At 49.2% G+C, this 16,652-nt stretch overlaps 4 protein-coding genes across 4 annotated transcripts; 1 reads left to right on the forward strand and 3 right to left on the reverse strand.

Moving 5' to 3' along the window:
- Window positions 1–10: 10 nt before the first annotated feature.
- BCR38DRAFT_351976 (uncharacterized protein) lies at window positions 11–2,254 on the reverse strand (the record flags this gene model as incomplete). The annotated part of the gene is made up of 3 exons (XM_040856683.1): window positions 11–460; window positions 540–1,730; window positions 1,799–2,254. The coding sequence occupies 3 exons, from the start codon at window positions 2,252–2,254 to the stop codon at window positions 11–13; spliced, it is 2,097 nt and encodes a 698-aa protein (XP_040711997.1).
- A 976-nt stretch (window positions 2,255–3,230) lies between these two features.
- On the forward strand, window positions 3,231–4,331 carry BCR38DRAFT_489036 (uncharacterized protein; the record flags this gene model as incomplete). The annotated part of the gene is made up of 1 exon (XM_040864354.1): window positions 3,231–4,331. One exon carries the CDS (start codon window positions 3,231–3,233, stop codon window positions 4,329–4,331), a length of 1,101 nt encoding a protein of 366 aa, XP_040711998.1.
- A 175-nt stretch (window positions 4,332–4,506) lies between these two features.
- BCR38DRAFT_351650 (MFS general substrate transporter) lies at window positions 4,507–6,021 on the reverse strand (the record flags this gene model as incomplete). The annotated part of the gene is made up of 5 exons (XM_040856659.1): window positions 4,507–5,027; window positions 5,098–5,328; window positions 5,400–5,489; window positions 5,579–5,862; window positions 5,918–6,021. The coding sequence occupies 5 exons, from the start codon at window positions 6,019–6,021 to the stop codon at window positions 4,507–4,509; spliced, it is 1,230 nt and encodes a 409-aa protein (XP_040711999.1).
- Window positions 6,022–13,461: 7,440 nt separating this feature from the next.
- On the reverse strand, window positions 13,462–15,412 carry BCR38DRAFT_399620 (uncharacterized protein). The gene is made up of 3 exons (XM_040857722.1): window positions 15,117–15,412; window positions 14,711–15,055; window positions 13,462–14,641 (listed from the first exon to the last, which is right to left on the reverse strand). The coding sequence occupies exons 1-3, from the start codon at window positions 15,246–15,248 to the stop codon at window positions 13,523–13,525; spliced, it is 1,596 nt and encodes a 531-aa protein (XP_040712000.1). The 5' UTR covers window positions 15,249–15,412; the 3' UTR covers window positions 13,462–13,522.
- Between the last annotated feature and the right edge of the window lie 1,240 nt (window positions 15,413–16,652).

Here is a 16,652-nt window from a genome sequence, read left to right on the forward strand (position 1 = left end):
ATATAGTCTTTCAGAATTCGTAGTTGTTCAGCCACATGGGATCTGAGAAAGGAGCGACCAATGGATCCAAATATCCCATTCCTGATATGTTTGGCGTACCGTTTGCTGCAAACGCGTCGAACATGTCATTTGTTGACGAAGAGCTTTCCCAGTTGGTGCTAGCCGAGTCCAGATCTTCTGGGCTCCCTTCAAACTCCTGCATCAAAGTCGCTGCACTTTGGGAGTCATAATGTTTGTCATGCAGCCCAGAGACGGTTTGCAGCTCGCGCACGTACCGAGCTTTCGCCAGGAGTCGCTTGATGGGCCGCCATAAAGATCCTCTCCTAGCGTTGTCCTTGACTTTCCACTCGTCGAACAAGGTACACGCGTACCCCCACGCACGATCGCAGTCCGGGCCTGCCGGGCGGGAGCAGATCTCAGACAGCACAAAAGCCACCGCATGCCATTGCACGTGTGTTTTCTGTACGGCGACAGGTTGGTCAGCATTGATCAACATGACGGTGCTGCTCGGCAGTAGGTTTGGACTAAAAAGTACACACCGTATGCCATGTCCATTTGGTAAGGTGTTTGCTGGTCAGCAGGAGGGAAGAAACCTCGAGCACCTCGATGCTCTTCTGGAACAGATAGTCACGCGTATCGCTGTCATGTTCTGTGCTATTCGATGCACTGTTCCGGTGCACAGTTTTATGAACACTGATCCTTGAGCGCGCTATCATCAGACGAGCAATGGCTGAAGTGAGAAACATGAAAGGCTCGTCTGTATCACAGTGGCAGAGGTAGCGCTGTTGCAAGCGGGTTTCGAATCTCTCCACCAGCATATGCCCGTCGTTCCTGCTGAGTCCTGCATTGGTTGCGCCGTCGGGACTGACAATGGAAGGTGGCGCGAAGTTGACTTTCCATCCTAGGCGCATGTAATCGGACCTGATGAGACACAAGGTCATCTCGCATGCTTCCTCCCTTTCAGGTGGGGGGCTTGCCATCTCAGGTGTCAGGTCGCTGTCGTTGATATGCAGTGGTAGCTTTGTGTCGAACCCGCATCCATTAACGATGGGCTCGTAGCCATGGTACTCGGATGATCGAATGTCCAGAAGGCAAATATGGTACCATAGCCGTCGTCGCAGCTCTGTCTCGAAGGGCTTCAACCCGAAGGCGGCCCCGTCCCGGTGCAATCCCATGGCCTTCGCGATGTGGACAATGAGCGAAGTCAAAGACCAGACTGTACGGCTGTCGTCTTCGTTGCGGACGCTTTCGATGAAGAGCACAGCAGCCTGTAGGACGATTATACTTTCGGTCTTCAGCAAGTTGGCGCGGGCCAGGGCTTGTTTGACAGCGAAACGATACCTTTCCAGTAGGCTCTCCCGAGACATACCTAGAATGGTCGTGCACTGCTGAGGCGGCATACTTATAACAGCTGAATAGTAGATGGCGAACATGAGAGCCTCCACGTTCCTGTCCAATGAATCTAGAGCAGCTATAGCGTCTTGATATATGCGCTCCGTCGTCGGCATGTGCAATGTTCTTACGACTGGGGCCACGTTTTCCTTGAAAACTTGTAATAATATAATGGCCTCGGACGGTAGGGGATGATATCTCTGGAGGGTATTGGAAACAGGTCCGAACCCCAGTATTGAGGCGTCTGGGTCGAAGGACGAGGGCGTCGCATTATACTCGAGCGGGTAGTCGCCCTCCTCAGACGTAGGCTCGGCCAACAAGTTGCGCAGTTCTTCGACCTGTGATGATTCAGTCTCTCTCCGAGAAATACGTCCATCCGATCGCATGGGGACTAGATCTCGCATACCTCATTGCCCAAACTTGCCCAGGAGAGATTGCTGACATAATAACTCCTTGTGTCGTCGATGACCAGCCTTCCGAGCTGCTGGTCGATGATGTTGGGCTGGATTTTGTTTGGCTGATCAGCGCCATCTATGACTGAAGGTGGCTTCTCGGCCGGCGAAAGCAAATCTTCATCAGCAGCCTCAAGTGGTAGCGAAGAATTTTGGGTTCCTAGGCGATTGATCATGGATTCCAAACGGTCTAGGCGGTTGAACACCTTGGTGGGGTCTATGGGCTGTCGAGGGCGTTTGGCGCTCCGACCTGGGCCAGGAGGGTATACACATTCAAGACCACGGCCGCCACGGTCGCAATTCGAGCAAGGTTTCTGGCGATCGCATTTTATCTTGCGCTGTCGGCAGAAAGTACAGCTGCGGATAGGTGGATGTGTTGTACGCTGTGGAGGATTATTTCTGTTGCTCATTATAGGAAAATATGGTGCGACTATGTTGCCCTGGGTAGCTTTGGGGTAGCTGTTGGGAAGTTCTTCGAAGCAGGGAGGGGCAGAGGGGCAGAGGGGCAGAGGGAGGAACGTCGGCTCGGTAGCTTCGCGAGAGGGACGGACCGATGCCAGTGGATGACTCAAGTGCTTCAGTGCGAATAACAAGGGCGAGTACCGCTTCGTCATTACCCGCGGGGGGTGAGAGGAGGGGGTGAAACATACGATGAACGGATACTAAGTCTGCCGTTTAAGACGTGTCCGCCGTAATGGCTGCCACACCTCGCTGATATATGAAGCAGAAGTCAATCATGAGCCGTTTACTGGCTTCTTGTCGAAGAGGACTAGCCCCAAAATAAAGTATTCATGACTAATAATCTACTCCGTAACGGGAAAAATGTTCAAGGAGAGAGTGGCGAGCTCGTCCTAGCACGGATATGCCGACTCGTAACGTGGGGCACGATTAAGGAATTCGTTAGCGCCAATGGCACCCAAACCAATGCGGTTACATGGATGCAACATGTTGCTTATTGCATTTGGACAAAGGAAGAGGTTATTCGTCCAGAAACAGACAGCCTGAGTATCGCGCAGGTGAGCCCATCTGATAAGCTTCACAAGAGATGAACCACATCAGGCAATCCATCTGATAAGCTTCACAAGAGACGAACCACATCAGGCAACCCATCTGATAAGCTCCACAAGAGATGAACCATATCAGATAAATGGTGACATGTTTTCCAAGGAAGTAGCCGGTAGCTAGTGGGGTGCCTTGCCTATTCTATACAACCTCTGAAATAACCCGTGGACGGCCTCGGGTAAATTTCCACTTTTCTATACTTTACATCGTGTTAGTGCCATTTCGAGGTATGGCCTGAGATCTCAGCCGAGTCCCATTTTTTTTCTTTCGCGAGCTCCATGCAAGCCATGTGAGTTCGTCGTCCTGCCTATACTTCTGCCCATCATGACCTCGAGCGCCAGCACTGGCAGCAGCAAACCCCGGCGCCAAGAAGGGCCCCCAAACCTTCAAGATCTCAAAGCAACTTGCGACTTCTGCGCCCTGTCTAAAGTTAAGTGTGATCGTGGCAGGCCTCGGTGTCAGAGATGCATCCGCAGCGAGCTCGAATGCCGTTACAGCAAGAAACGCCGGATTAGCAAAGCGCGTCAATTATTTGCGGATCCCGGGTCCGACGGTTCAGGGGAAAGCGCTTCCTGGGCCAGTCATTGGACCCAGAAGCCTGAAATCGAAGGTTGCGACGGCGGCGGGCCGAAGGAAACATCGACCTCTCAGAGCCCCGGGGGGAACGTGCCGGTGTTGTCGGAATCCGCAATGTTTTTGGAACTTTTCAACCCGAGTCAAATGGACATTGCGGCAGACATGGACATGTCAGCTATCCAACCGTTCGCCAGTGGAAACGAGAGCGTAAACGACAGCTCCCCGAATGACTTCATGCTCATGTTTGACAATCGACAATACCCAGAGCGGGATCAGATTCCAAGTGTGACTGAGAAGAGTATGGCATTGACCCCACTGGGTGTTGGTTTCTCATTGGGAGAGCACGCCAAAGACGATCTGCAGTTGTGCCAGGCAAATCGCCGTGGAGGTCATTGTATAGAGCGATTATGTGTGGCCCTTGAGAGCTTGCATATGCCGGTGTCACGCTGCTCTCGGCAGGGCGGTGACGCGCAGAGCCCAATGAACCCCTCATATGGCGTCGATATTACGCTGAAGATCAGCCGCAACGTCATCGACATCGCGCTTGAGACCCTGTCATGCTCATGCGCCAACAATAGTAACATACTCTCCATCCTGGCCCTCATTGGGAAGCAGGTCATGGATCTGTATTGGAATCTGTCGAAAGAGCAGTCCCTGTTTTTCAGAGACGGGCCTTGTCTCAGCCCTGACAACTTCGAAACGTCCAGCAATGGCCAACCAGAGGTTGCGTCTCCTGCTTCTCGCCTACCTATCGCTATTGGCGGTTATGTTCTAGACGAAGAAGCGCGAAAGAAGGTTCTCTTGCAGGTGTTGGAACTAGAGACGGCCAAGATGGGCCCTTTTTTTTGATACTCTGCTGTCTCGTCATGTCGCCGAAGAGACGATTGATCTTGTCGAGTCATTTCAGAATTACAAGGCAAAGATCGTATGTTCTCTCACATGAGAAATAACGCGTTAGAAGTCTCTATATTAGATCATTAGCTCTCTACTCTAAAAGGACAATAACGATTTCATTTGTGGAGTCTTAGTGGCCGACATTGACACCGCCCGAGCCCTTCAGTTTTCTTACAAGAACGAAAGAACAAGCAGCAACAAACAACAAGACGCCGGAGTAAATCCATATGTGCGTCCAAGAATCTTGTCTCAGAATAGCGCCTGCGGCTGGAGTACTAACGAGAACTCCAAAACTGATGGTAGCAAACCCTTGTCCCAAGCGGGTACCGATCAGAGATCGGTCAGGCGTGAGAAATACCATGATAGTTGGTGGCAAGGACACGTAGGCACCGGAGAAGAAACCATACAAGATAGTGCAAACAATGATGCTGGCTTGATTGTCCACTCGGATTAAACAGAAGGCGAGAATCGAGGTAACGAATGAGCAAGGAATCATGGTGTTGACAACGCCAAGCTTATCGGCGAAAATATTGGGTAGCAGTCGGCCAAATACCGAAGCAGAGTTGAGAATTGGCAACATGTAAAATCCCAGATTCTCGTTGGTAAACTTTTGCTGGATGGCATAGTAAGATATGTAGAAGAAGGGAACGACTGCCCCACGAGATTGGTGTTAGAAACTCAATGGATACAGTGGAGAAGGGATGGTAATATCTTGACTCACATAAGCCCATGTAGCCTACTAGGGTTCCCAAAATGTAGGTGATATATGGCAGATCTGAAAATGCAGACCAGTCGATTAGCTTTCGCACCTTCGGCGGTAGAGTGCGAACACGCATGACGGCCAGGGGTACCAGAAGCGTGCCCAACTCCATGAAGCCAATGACACGTGTCGCCCATGCAAACCCAATGGCAGGGTGAAGGCGATGGAACACAATGGGGTAAATAACACCGCCTTGAAGAGACACCAGATTCAGTTGGGTCTCTCGAGTTCCAAGTAGTGATCTGTGGAAGCATCCGACTTACCCATGCCACTTCCCGACGCAGCAAACCCCATTGCAAGTGCAATCTTAGTTGTGAAGTACGTCGAGATGATTGCAACGCTTGGCACAAATACTAGAAGTTGGGACGTCAGTGTCTTTCTTCGCACCGTTCCCAAATGTGCTGGCCATAAGAAGACTAGAAATTTTCGGGACATGACCTACATAGTCCGGTTCCAATTCCGATGCAGATACCCTGAGCCAGCACCACTTGCCAGAAAGTAGTGCACAAACTGAGCATCATCTGTCCGAAAACCAACATGAAGAAGCCAGAGTAGAGCAGGACCCGAAAGTAGCCTGCGTCAAAGATTGGGCCCGTCAAAGTACCGAAAAAGAGAAGGCAGAAGGTTTGAACAGAGCCAATCCATGAGATCCTGGTGGACGACTCCTGGAAAAGCTCACCGGACTCATAGTACGTCTGGTAAACACCAAATGTATTCATGACTCCCCTACATCATGGTCAGCTCGTCTGCAACGTGAAGGGAGTCGCATGGAGTCTGCTACCAAGTATTGAATAGCAGGAGGAATCCGCCCAGCACCTGCAACCAGGCCGTAAATCCGCCATTGGGTACGGAATCCGTGTCATGAACCGAGTTCTTATTAGGCATGGCCGTATCCCTGGCACCCAGCGCAAGTGGTTCGGCAAAGGGACTATTGCGGGAACTATCGGTGTTCGGGAAATTGTAACATGCGCGATCGTCGAGCTCTTTTGAATCCACTGTCGCCATGGCTGCCAATGTTCTGATGGTAGGTGGAAGTGCTGCAAGGATACGTTACAGGGACTTTGCAGGACAACAGCCTAGGACGGCGAACGGCTTACAAACGACAAGTGTAACATATATGGTGAAACTGAAGCAAGCGGAATCGGAATGTTGATCATCTTGCACTTCAGATACTTTCCGTCGATCTTCGATTTTGATAGACCGAGTCCGAGCGGGAAAAGCGGAAGCGCATAACTTATGCGATACCGCTTAGGCGCCGTGGGCCCCCGAGGACCGAACACCGATCTCAGCGACATCCCTAAGCTTCCGGTATCTATTTCCGGCCGAAAATGAATTTCCCAGCCATCTGCACAAGGAGAGTCAGCGAGAACATATATGGCAGTACAGGGCAACGTAGCTGCAAGCCACTCACATCAGCCATTTCGGACCATTTTTGAATGCGGCTGGCATCGTTAATTTTCCCGCGTCCACCATGAGCCACAGTAGCTCGATTTTTTCAGTCGACCAACATGATAGTGCGCCAGAAACGGCTGCCGGACATCATTCCGGCCCGGATTGGGCAGCGGATCTTGCCAATGTTGGACACACCGATGGTCGAACGTTACGGAAGTCTTGTGACCGATGCCACCAACAGAAGGCTCTGTGTCTCGGATATAAGACCTCGTTTACCCGATTACATATGCTGCCAAAGGGCCGGAGTCGAGTGTGTGTACAATGTGAGATCCAGCACAGAGCCAAACAAGAAAAGTAATGATGCCTGTGACAATAGGCGCACCCAGCCTATGACTCCAAAATCGAGTTCATTAAGCGAGCTTGAGAAGGTATTTGACCCCGATCAGCTAATTTTCGACGATGTTTTCTCTCCTCTTCTTGTATCTTGAGCTACTGTCGACACTTCGCTTACTAGCTAAGCTTTACCAGCTAAGCTTTACCGCTATGTCAGAGTGCCAGCAACTCCAAGGCATCAATAAGCACCGCCGGGTCGTTTTCAAACCAAACAGCAACTACTGAAGCTGTTGTTGGAGTTTTAGACGGGCTATCTGACCTATCTGTGCATCTTGCTAATGTTTACCAGGCATTGGAGGCTATTTTACAGAAAGGTGATGAGGGATCGCACCTACCGGACAACATAAAATTGTATAACTAAGCCTCAGCAGTGTGAAAGGTCGAGATAGCTAACTCTTTGCACTTGGATTCTATTAGAGAATTCTTGAGCATATTTATTGGCTTGTTAAGAGTGCTAGCACTCGACGATATATTAGTAAGAAGCATTCATGCACACCCGAAACTCCATTCGATAAGTACCTGCGGGGCAACAAGTATCAATGGAAGCTCAATTCTGTATCTTATATATAAATTTTATGGTATCTCTATCGGAACAGATGCTTCTGAACCTCCTAGTATTGCAGTCGTGAAACCCTTCAGAAGCGACACAAAACATAAACGCTCTAGGAGTTCAAGAAAGCACCTTTTTAACTCGAATCACATCCTGTCAGGGTACGGCTAGGCCGAAGGCAATAGTACAGAGTGATGGGGAGTAACGGGCGTCCCTCCTACGTAGCACCGGGTGGTCACTGGCGGTCTCAGGTAGGGGTGCCCACGGTGATGCATTGATCTCTGCCCTCTCTATCTTCCTCCGTCTCGACTCCTTACTTATAGCCAGCCGAGGTTCTCTCTTGGATTCTGGATGTTTGCTTCCGTATGTCTGTGTTCCTCCGACTTCGGCCAATATCTTGGACAGCGGCTCCTTATCTGCAACCAAGCGATTCCCTATCCGCTGCAAACGGCTTCAACGGCTCTCATTCGCCACAAGCGGCTCTCTAGCCGCCACAAACGGCTTCCTACCTGGTGGAAGCCGGCCCGCCTCGGATGACACTTGTGGCTCTGACAGGATGTCCACGAAATGGGTATCACTCTTTCGTATTCAGATAGGGAAGCGTTTCGATGAAGCAGTCCTATGTGACGGGAGAGGCCCGCCACATTATACTGAGCTCTACAATGGTTGTAAGCAATATTATTATGGGGAAATGCACGATGGATCGAATATTAGGAGGAGGGGAGGGGAGGGGTGCTTGAGTCTTCTGAGTAAGATACGAGCATCTGCAGTGGTTTGGCTCAGTTACATAGCTAATCTAACTAAAAGATATGTAGCTGTCTAATAATAGGTAGGTTATCGTGTTATATTTATTATTATTATTAGATGCGCCGTAAGGTCGAAGCCCCCGGGTACTAACATAAAGTCTAGTGGCGGGATTGCTGCTTTTACCTCCAGGTGGCGAACCGGTGTCGCTTTGTATGCGCTACAGACTACCCGGAGGCACTCGTTCTGTATTCCGATTAAGCTTCTGACTGGCCATGACGGTTTGTCACTTATAGTATGATACGCGGTCGCCCCGGAGGCGATTGAGCTGCGGATAACCGCCGTATACGACAGCATCGCTCGAATAAGGTCGCAGCCCCATGATATATTAACTAGCTTTGTTAGAGCTAGCTTCTGAGCTGCTATTATTGATTTGATACGCTCTATGTGGGCGTGCTACGTTATTTTATAGTTGAACCAGACCCCTTGGAACCTTGCCGAGGCTATCGGCGATACCGCAGCGTCTCCGAGGCGAATAGTCTGCCGTAAGGGCTCCCGGGCCTTAGTAAAGTGACTCAATTCGCTCTTTTCCGGGGCGAACTCCATCTCATGTCTTTTTGCCCACCGCTGACATGTTTCCCAGGCTTCTTCTGCAGGCGGCAGGCCGTGCCTGTATCAGTGCTGACGCTTAGTAGGTTCGTATCGTTCGCAAACCCGACGACTAATAGTAGTGGGTGCTGCGACACTAGTTGTATTGATGATACGAAAAGGTAGGGGGACCCACTGATTAGGTGAATCCCATTCAATTAGATACTATAACGTTGTGCACTACTGCATTATAGCATCCTCCCCCTTGGGTGCACGCATCAATTGATTAAACAATTACCACAACCCTAGATATACGTATAATTAATATATTGATTGATAGTTTGCTGTCTCTGCTTTTCCTTCGAGGAAGTTAATGCGTCTATCTAGATTCCATATCCGTTAGAGCTCAGTCTTCTTCCAGACAGACACACTCACTTCCTATAAATACACTGCATCATAACCTTTATATCCTGGCTATGTGCATGGCTTATAGCTGTAAAATAACAGGAGGAAGGGAACCGGGGTAACGGAGGACGTATTGTAGGTGACAAAGAAGAAGAAAAATAAAATCGAATAAGAAGCTGGAGGCATTTGCCCCTAGGTGGGTGGCGGTAGAGAAGGCCTGGCTAGATAGAGCGAATCCACCCTAGATGCCAAAAATAGTTGTTTGGTACAAAAACATACAACACCAGGAATTCGCTGGTGGTCACCCACCCAACTACTAATCTAGCGGTTTGCAGCTTATCTATGGGAGAGCGAACGGGATCCCGAGTTCTCTGCAGCCTATGGTCGTATGTATTAGGAACTGCCGTCATTGCAATCTATGTAGCTAGAGTCTCCCTTAACCTCGGCTAGAGATATGCAGAACAAGGGCGGTCGATATCCATCCACGGCTAAAACCAAGCGTACTAATACTTACAATATCTAGCAAACAACTTTAAGATAACTAGAACTAAAATATATGGCAAAAATATACAACACCAGGGATTCGCTGGTGGTCACCCACCTACCTACTAATCTAGCGGTTTGCAGTTTATCTATAGGAGAGCGGACGGGATCCCGAGTTCTCTGCAGCCTATGGTCGTATATACCAGGTTCTCTTTTAAATAAGATATATATTTCTCTTATGTATAAGCTTAGGTGGACCCTTAAGAGCTAACCTGAGGGGATTGTTCCGAGAGGGAAATATACAATGGTAAATTATCCTGCTACAGCTATTCAAATGTCGGATATCTTTACACTTGTTTATGCATGCCGGTCGGCGTCATTCTGGGGTATACTCAAACATATCATGCCGTGCTAGTAACCTTCATCTTCAGTGACTCGGATATTTAGCACATCCATGTGCTATCGCTTATCACCATGAAATTTCAAATGCTTGGCCGGTGATAGAATCTCTATCGTCTCGATATCAGCCAAATCAGCTGCTACGCTGAAGAGATCGTGGCTAGTCGAGGGCACGTGTTATACTTGTACCAGCATTTAAGCAGTGATTGGAGGACTCCGCAATTGTTGGCCTAGATGGCTGTAGTCAAGGCTGTCTTGCCGTTGTTAGTGCAGGTATCCAGGTTGGCATTTTGTTCTATGAGAAGTGAGGCATGAGTCGTTGTCGTACAACGAATCACGATGATCAACGGTGTTTCACCATCAGGACTTCTGGCTTCTATGTTTGCCTTGAAGTTGAGTAGCATTTTTGGAGTCAGGGGATCGGCCACGTTCATGGCGGCGCGCAGTAGCGTAGAGCTGCGACTTGGGGTTCCTTTCGGTGAGATTGTATTCGGCGATGCCCCTGCTGCTAAATGCATTCTTCATTCGCTGCCAGGTATGGAGGTGTTTTACCTGGTTTATGGATGGCGCTGGGGTCAGCACCACGACTGAGAGTCAGTGTACAGCACTCGTCTCTTCGAGCCGCTACCCAACCCAGCAGTGCGCCCGTTAGCATCGATGTCAAACACGACCAGTGGTTTGGTCGTCATTTTTTGATTAAGCGAAATCTGAAAGATAATCTTGTGAATTACTGGAAAGTCCTGATCCTCGATATAGTCGCTTCCATCCAGGAGACACTTAACGGTGTCCTTTTCTGAGTCGGTAAGTACTCGTCAAAGCACAAAGTCCTTCACTTGCAGTTCTACGATCATATATCAGCATCATACTTGGCAAAGGGGTACTAAGTTGAACCTACTCTGGGTTGAGATCCACGCCTGCTTCTACGAGGAACTTGCAACTCGCATACTGCTTTGTAATTACTTTCCACTGCCTTGATGATCAGTATCACTCAGAATTACCTACGCGTAGAATGGAATAGTTTCCTGTTTGCCTGACATCATTTGGTGACGCTAGTGCCTGGATGAAGAGAGACTTGATGTCCCTACCGATGCTGTTCGAGACGAAAATAATTCATAGCACCGAGTCTGGTATACGCTTTATTGTGCTAATATGCAACTGTGGGCTAGCGTGGTGTCGGACTGCACTAGCCTTCTACTTCTAGTAACTGTCTTTTCCGGTTTACTGCTAGTACAGCCAGTTGAATGATGATAGATCGTGTCGGACCTTCAAGGGCATTACAATCTATTTGCCAGTTTTTGAGGTCATATGGCTACCCAACGTACGTCATGGGCCGATAACACCACTATCCACCGTATCACACAATTTCTGCCTGCATCGTTTACTCTTCTGTACTTAAGGCCCTTGTGGCCAACTTCACTCCTTTGGAGTTGGGAGATCAGAGACACATTCAATCTTATGCTTTGCTATAGCTCGTAATAAGTTCGACACCCGGGTTGATACGCGATCAATAGTTTGATCACTTGGGCCAAGATCCATAACAAAGCCAATCCTCGATGCTGATGCGAGGTGCTTGTCGCCTTCTACATTGCATATTATTAAATAGCCGCTGATTCGAGGTATCTCTGTATTGGAATTGCTTTGCAGGTTTTTAGAATTGCTTCAAAAGCATACATTCCAAGATATCGAGTCTTTGGTCGAATGCTCAATGGCTTTGCTGTAGGGTCTGACTGCTATGGTCACGAAACACCGTCTGCTTCTGAGATACCTCTGCGGCAACATAGGAAATACTCTGTAGTTACAATTGGACTCGCATCTTTTCTTGTCTACTACAAGTTTTAGTGTCCAACCAGCGAGCATTGCAGGTTTACTTACGAGTGCGTTGCTCTTAACAATTGCAAATCAAGTTTTTTGCAAATTCCAAAGCTTTGGCTTTTCAACCCAACAAGCCTTGGCGCGGATGATGAAGTGGAATGGGTAAGAGCTTCAGTGGCAGCTCTTAAATAAGTCCCTTGTCTTAGAACTTTCTTTACAAACGTTAACGTACCCCACAAGTAAATTGCTAACTTTCTCTTAGCATTATACGAACAGCTCAAATAACATAATAATCCCAAAAAGTCAATTGAAACTGATCGGAATCCTCTTCCTCGTACGTGTCTCATTATTTTCGCAAGTGCGTGAATTATGTCCGGGCTCTCCCCAACTCCTACAGCGCCGTCGGCGTGGTTCAGCCGTCCTCGAACGACGACTGTTTGCACGAAAATCATGCTGTAGCTGTTGCTCAATATCCCGTTAAGACTGGAGGTCCGGACCATCTCATAAACTAAGTGATGCGAGTGCATATGGGGTGTGAATTGTTGTATTGGGAAAGGATGGCCAGGTCAGCTATTCTGGCCTGGCAGAGCTCTTTTCTACCTGTTATCTATCTTATCTATAGCTATAGGGTAACCCCCCATGGGGTCACGTATCACTAAGTGATCTTCTATCCTGCAGACATCGTTTTTTAGTCGTACGACGCCGGCTAAGCGCTTGATTCGCCTTCCGAAGTGCAGCGATCTCACCCTTCAAGAGAACCAACTGATATATTAGCCGTCATGCCCCGTGAAAAGTGGTCAACAGCTGTAAGAATTATTATCGGAGAGCTTTCTTGGTGTCGTACGATCCTGGTTTTAACGTATTCGGTCTGGGATTGGATTTCGGTTAGGTTGTTTAGAGTCTGATTCCCAGATTGGGAGAAAGCCGGACGGGCTCCTAGGGGGTATAGGCGTACGCGGCTTGGCATTTAGCTGCGAAATCAGGTTGTACGAAACAAGTCCTGTCCTCCGGAATCCTCCTCGGATATTCGATTCAGATATAGTCGTACTAACGGCCCTATAGAATGCCGGAAAGAAATTCTCCTTCAAGATATAGGTTATATACGCCCGTATTAGGTCTTCAATTTCTTTACCGTACGAACTTTTTAATACGCGAAAATAATCTACGTTAGGAGGCTAGATCTTATGCAATGAATAGGCAAGCATATAATAGTTCGCTGGTCTCTCTATTTCCCCCCCTCATGCCTTAGAGCAAGAAGAGGACTCGAAGCTTTACGCACGCCCTTCATTCATGTAGAAGTAGCCCTAAAAGCGCGATAAATTATAGGCATTATTCCGTATAAAGTCTCCACCTTCTCCCGATTATCGCCTAGTATTGGGCTGATTGGAGCAAATTATACTGCATTAAAAGTGTGTGATCTCTGTAGATACCCCTTTGTTTTCCCAAAGTGAACTGCGGCCAAAAGGGCCTTATATACATAGAAATAAGCGGCGCTCTCCGGGCAGCCAGGATATGAATGGTATGATGGGAGTGTTCATGAGGCACTATAACGTACATTGTGTGGTTGGATGGATCTTCAAGCCGGCAACGCGGGCTGTATTGGCCTTGAAGGTCCAACATCTAGATTGTAACACGACTGACCTTCCACCCGCCAGGGATGCGGTACTGGAAGAAGCCCGTCGGGTCGTACTTAGCAGCCGTCTCCTTGAGGATCATAGCGTTCGCAGCCCCGTACGATCCGATGACGTCCTGCTCGGGGTTTGCGTAGTTCATGTAAAGGTACGGCGAATGATTAGGCAGCGAGGCCGAGTATGCTCTTAGTATCTCGATAACGGGGGCCAACTTGGCCGCCACGATACCCTCGTACGACTCGGAACCGGCGGGCAGGCCGATTCTAGCCTCGAAGAGGATCTGGTTGCTAGGGAGGTTCTCGTCGAAGCCGAAGAGATTCCGACCCGGGTTGATCGAGGCGAGCATCTTAGGTAGAGGCTGGAAGACAAAGTTCCCACTCACGGGGACGCCCAGGTCGGTGAGCTCTTGGATGAGGTCCTGGGATAGCGTGGTGGCTTTCTGCATCATCTCCCTCGTGGCCTGCAGCGTCAGAGTGTAGGCGACGTTGTTGGCGCCTCCTGTGTCGGAAATCGTCTCGGCGACGGAGCTGAGCGACTGTGACGCTCGAACGTCATAGGACGTTGGCAGGTTGTTAAGAGGGGCAAAGTTGGAGGAGTTTGTGGCCCCGTCGGTGCTGACTGTCATCAGCATGGTCGCAAGCGCCGAACCTCCCTGAGGCCATGCGAGGACGACGAATTCGTGGTCGGGGCTGCCGCTCTGACCGATAGAGCTGACGTATTTGATGAACTGGTCCACGATTGCATCCCAGTAGTCGAAGGAAAAAACCACCAATCCCCCGTAAACCTTGTTGGGGACGGTGTAGGTGCGCATGTCGAACCGAGTGACGATGCCCAGGTTGCTGCCTCCGCCCTTGAGAGCCTTGAACAAGTCGGCATTTTGGTAGGAGTTCGCGTTCATGATGCTGCCGTCGGCCAAGACGACCTCGTAGTTGACGATGTTGTCGGCCGACAGCCCCCATAACTGCGTGTGGTAGGATGCGCCCCCCGACACGAGCAGACCACCCACGCCGACGTGACTAGAACGGCCGCCTGTGACTGATAGACCGAACTGCTCGAGGTAGCTGTACACGCTACCCCATCTTGCTCCAGGACGAATGCTGGCAATGGACTATGGAATGTCAGATGTGTCAGATCTAACTCGGCGTTGTGTCACGATAGACGAAGGAAAAGGACTTACTTTTGTTAGCACGCTTTTACCGGCCCATTGGTATGACTTGGTGCTATTGAGTGTGGTCGCATTGAAATTGCCAAGGTCGATGGTCACACCACGGGCGACGGCGTTGTTGTCGTAGTCGCTGTGGCCGCCAGAGCGAACGGCGATGTCCCAATTACCCGCAGCACTCGTCACCTTCAAAGTCTTTAGCACAGTCGAGACTTCCCGTGTCGACCGCGGCTGGACGATGCAGTAGGGCTGGAGTAGCCGGTTGCTGTAGGCGTAATACGTCGACACGCTGGACTCGTACTTAGACTCTGTTGGAAAAGTCAAAATACTCCCCAGTCCGGCGTTCAAGAGAGCGTCGCACTGTACATAGATACACCATCAGCCGAAAGTGAACCAAGGAGAGAAGTCCCTGTTGACTTACAGCCTTAATACCTGTTATCGATGTGACATTAGTTGCGGCATCGGTAGAGTAGGTATTGTTTAGGATGGAGCTCTGGGCGACCACGTGGCCAAGGAAGGCCAGTGATGCGCCAAGAGTATCTCTTCCTAACATGTTTGGTTGGACTCAAACTCAAAAGAATGACACGGGTCGGAAAAGGCAAAGAACGGAAGACTTCTGGTTAACACATGTGCCGATGCCAATTTGTAAGATGCGATATGGTGGGAACAGAAGGCTTCTTATTCGAGATTGATTGCATTTCGTGACCGGACTTCGTGTGCCCACTATGGCGTTTGATTGGAGGTCGTACTGCGGTATTATTCCACGATGGGCTGCTGATATCTATGGCAATCAATACCTTCAGCTGACTGTCGGAATTTGACCGTTTGGTTCTAGTGTATTACAAAGTGTTTTTAATCGGGGCCGTTGCTTGATTTGACTGTGAATGTGGACGGATTTATCATTTAGGCCTCGCTACGGAGTACTGGGCTGTCTATTTTGATTGGAAAATATATCAGGTTCCTTCCGACTACTTGGGTAAGTGCCCCCGTTTGTGCATGCAGGAAGTAGCTGACCTTGACAAGGGCCTTAGGTTGCTTGTCATCAGGGTCCTATAGCAGCCCTATATGGTCCTAGGATGCTCCCCTCCTAGCTACATCCCCTACGCCGTAGTAGAGCGGCAGTAACAAATCATCGCACAAAGTCTCGCAATTTCGCGTATTTTCCGTTCTTCAATGCTAACAGAAAAGAATCGAAACCAGATAACACCAAGACAACGATTAGGTGTAGTATGTAACTTGAGAAAAGATCTTGCGATTTTCCCCGGGCTTGGAATGGCTTAACGTCCCACACGTACATCCGGGACACCCCCACATGTGGGACGCCCTAAAAACGACACTGTATATTATAACCATTAACTTCAACCTTTTTTTACACTTATTCTAATGCAACTACAATACAGCTTTCACCGTCACTAGGGTTTTCAGACTCGCTAGACTCATCTGTACTATCCTCAATTTCACCAGCCTCGATTTGAGCCTTCCGAATAGCCTTGATATTAGTAAACTTCGAATTTGGGTTCATCTTGACCTTCCTCCGCTTCCTAGCCCTACTAGCCTCAAGCTCTGCCTCTATAGCCTCAATCTTTCGCTGTGCGACAGCTAATTGGTCGTCCTTCTCATCAAAGCCCTTTTGAACTTTCCGAAAGAGTAGTCGCTGGGTATTTGGATCACTATCAAGCTTGCTGAATAAGCTGAGTTGATCTTGGAGCTTATCTCTCCTCTTAGGCGTTGACCAGGCTACTGCTGATGTCTCTAACGCCCAGTCCTGACTACCCTTACTATTAGAGTACCCTTTGCAAGTCTGACTAGGCTGTCTGATTGGTGATGACGTATTCTCAAGGAGCAGGGGGCTCATAAGGGGTCTAGCTATGCTCGAAGACCAGAGACCAGTATATTTCCATCCACTGGTACTGTTCTTAGCGGTCAATGCTGCTAGACGTGCCTTTCTATAGCAGAG

Source organism: Pseudomassariella vexata (genome assembly GCF_002105095.1).
Source record: "Pseudomassariella vexata strain CBS 129021 chromosome Unknown BCR38scaffold_14, whole genome shotgun sequence".
Lineage (NCBI taxonomy): Eukaryota > Fungi > Ascomycota > Sordariomycetes > Amphisphaeriales > Pseudomassariaceae > Pseudomassariella > Pseudomassariella vexata.

Coding starts and splice junctions, on each gene's coding strand:
- BCR38DRAFT_399620 (XM_040857722.1), bottom strand. CDS start 15,248: ATGTTAGGAAGAGATACTCTTGGCGCATCACTGGCCTTCCTTGGCCAC. Junction 15,056..15,116: donor CGATAACAGGTATTAAGGCT/GTAAGTCAACAG, acceptor ATCTATGTACAG/TGCGACGCTCTCTTGAACGC. Junction 14,642..14,710: donor GTAAAAGCGTGCTAACAAAA/GTAAGTCCTTTT, acceptor GACATTCCATAG/TCCATTGCCAGCATTCGTCC.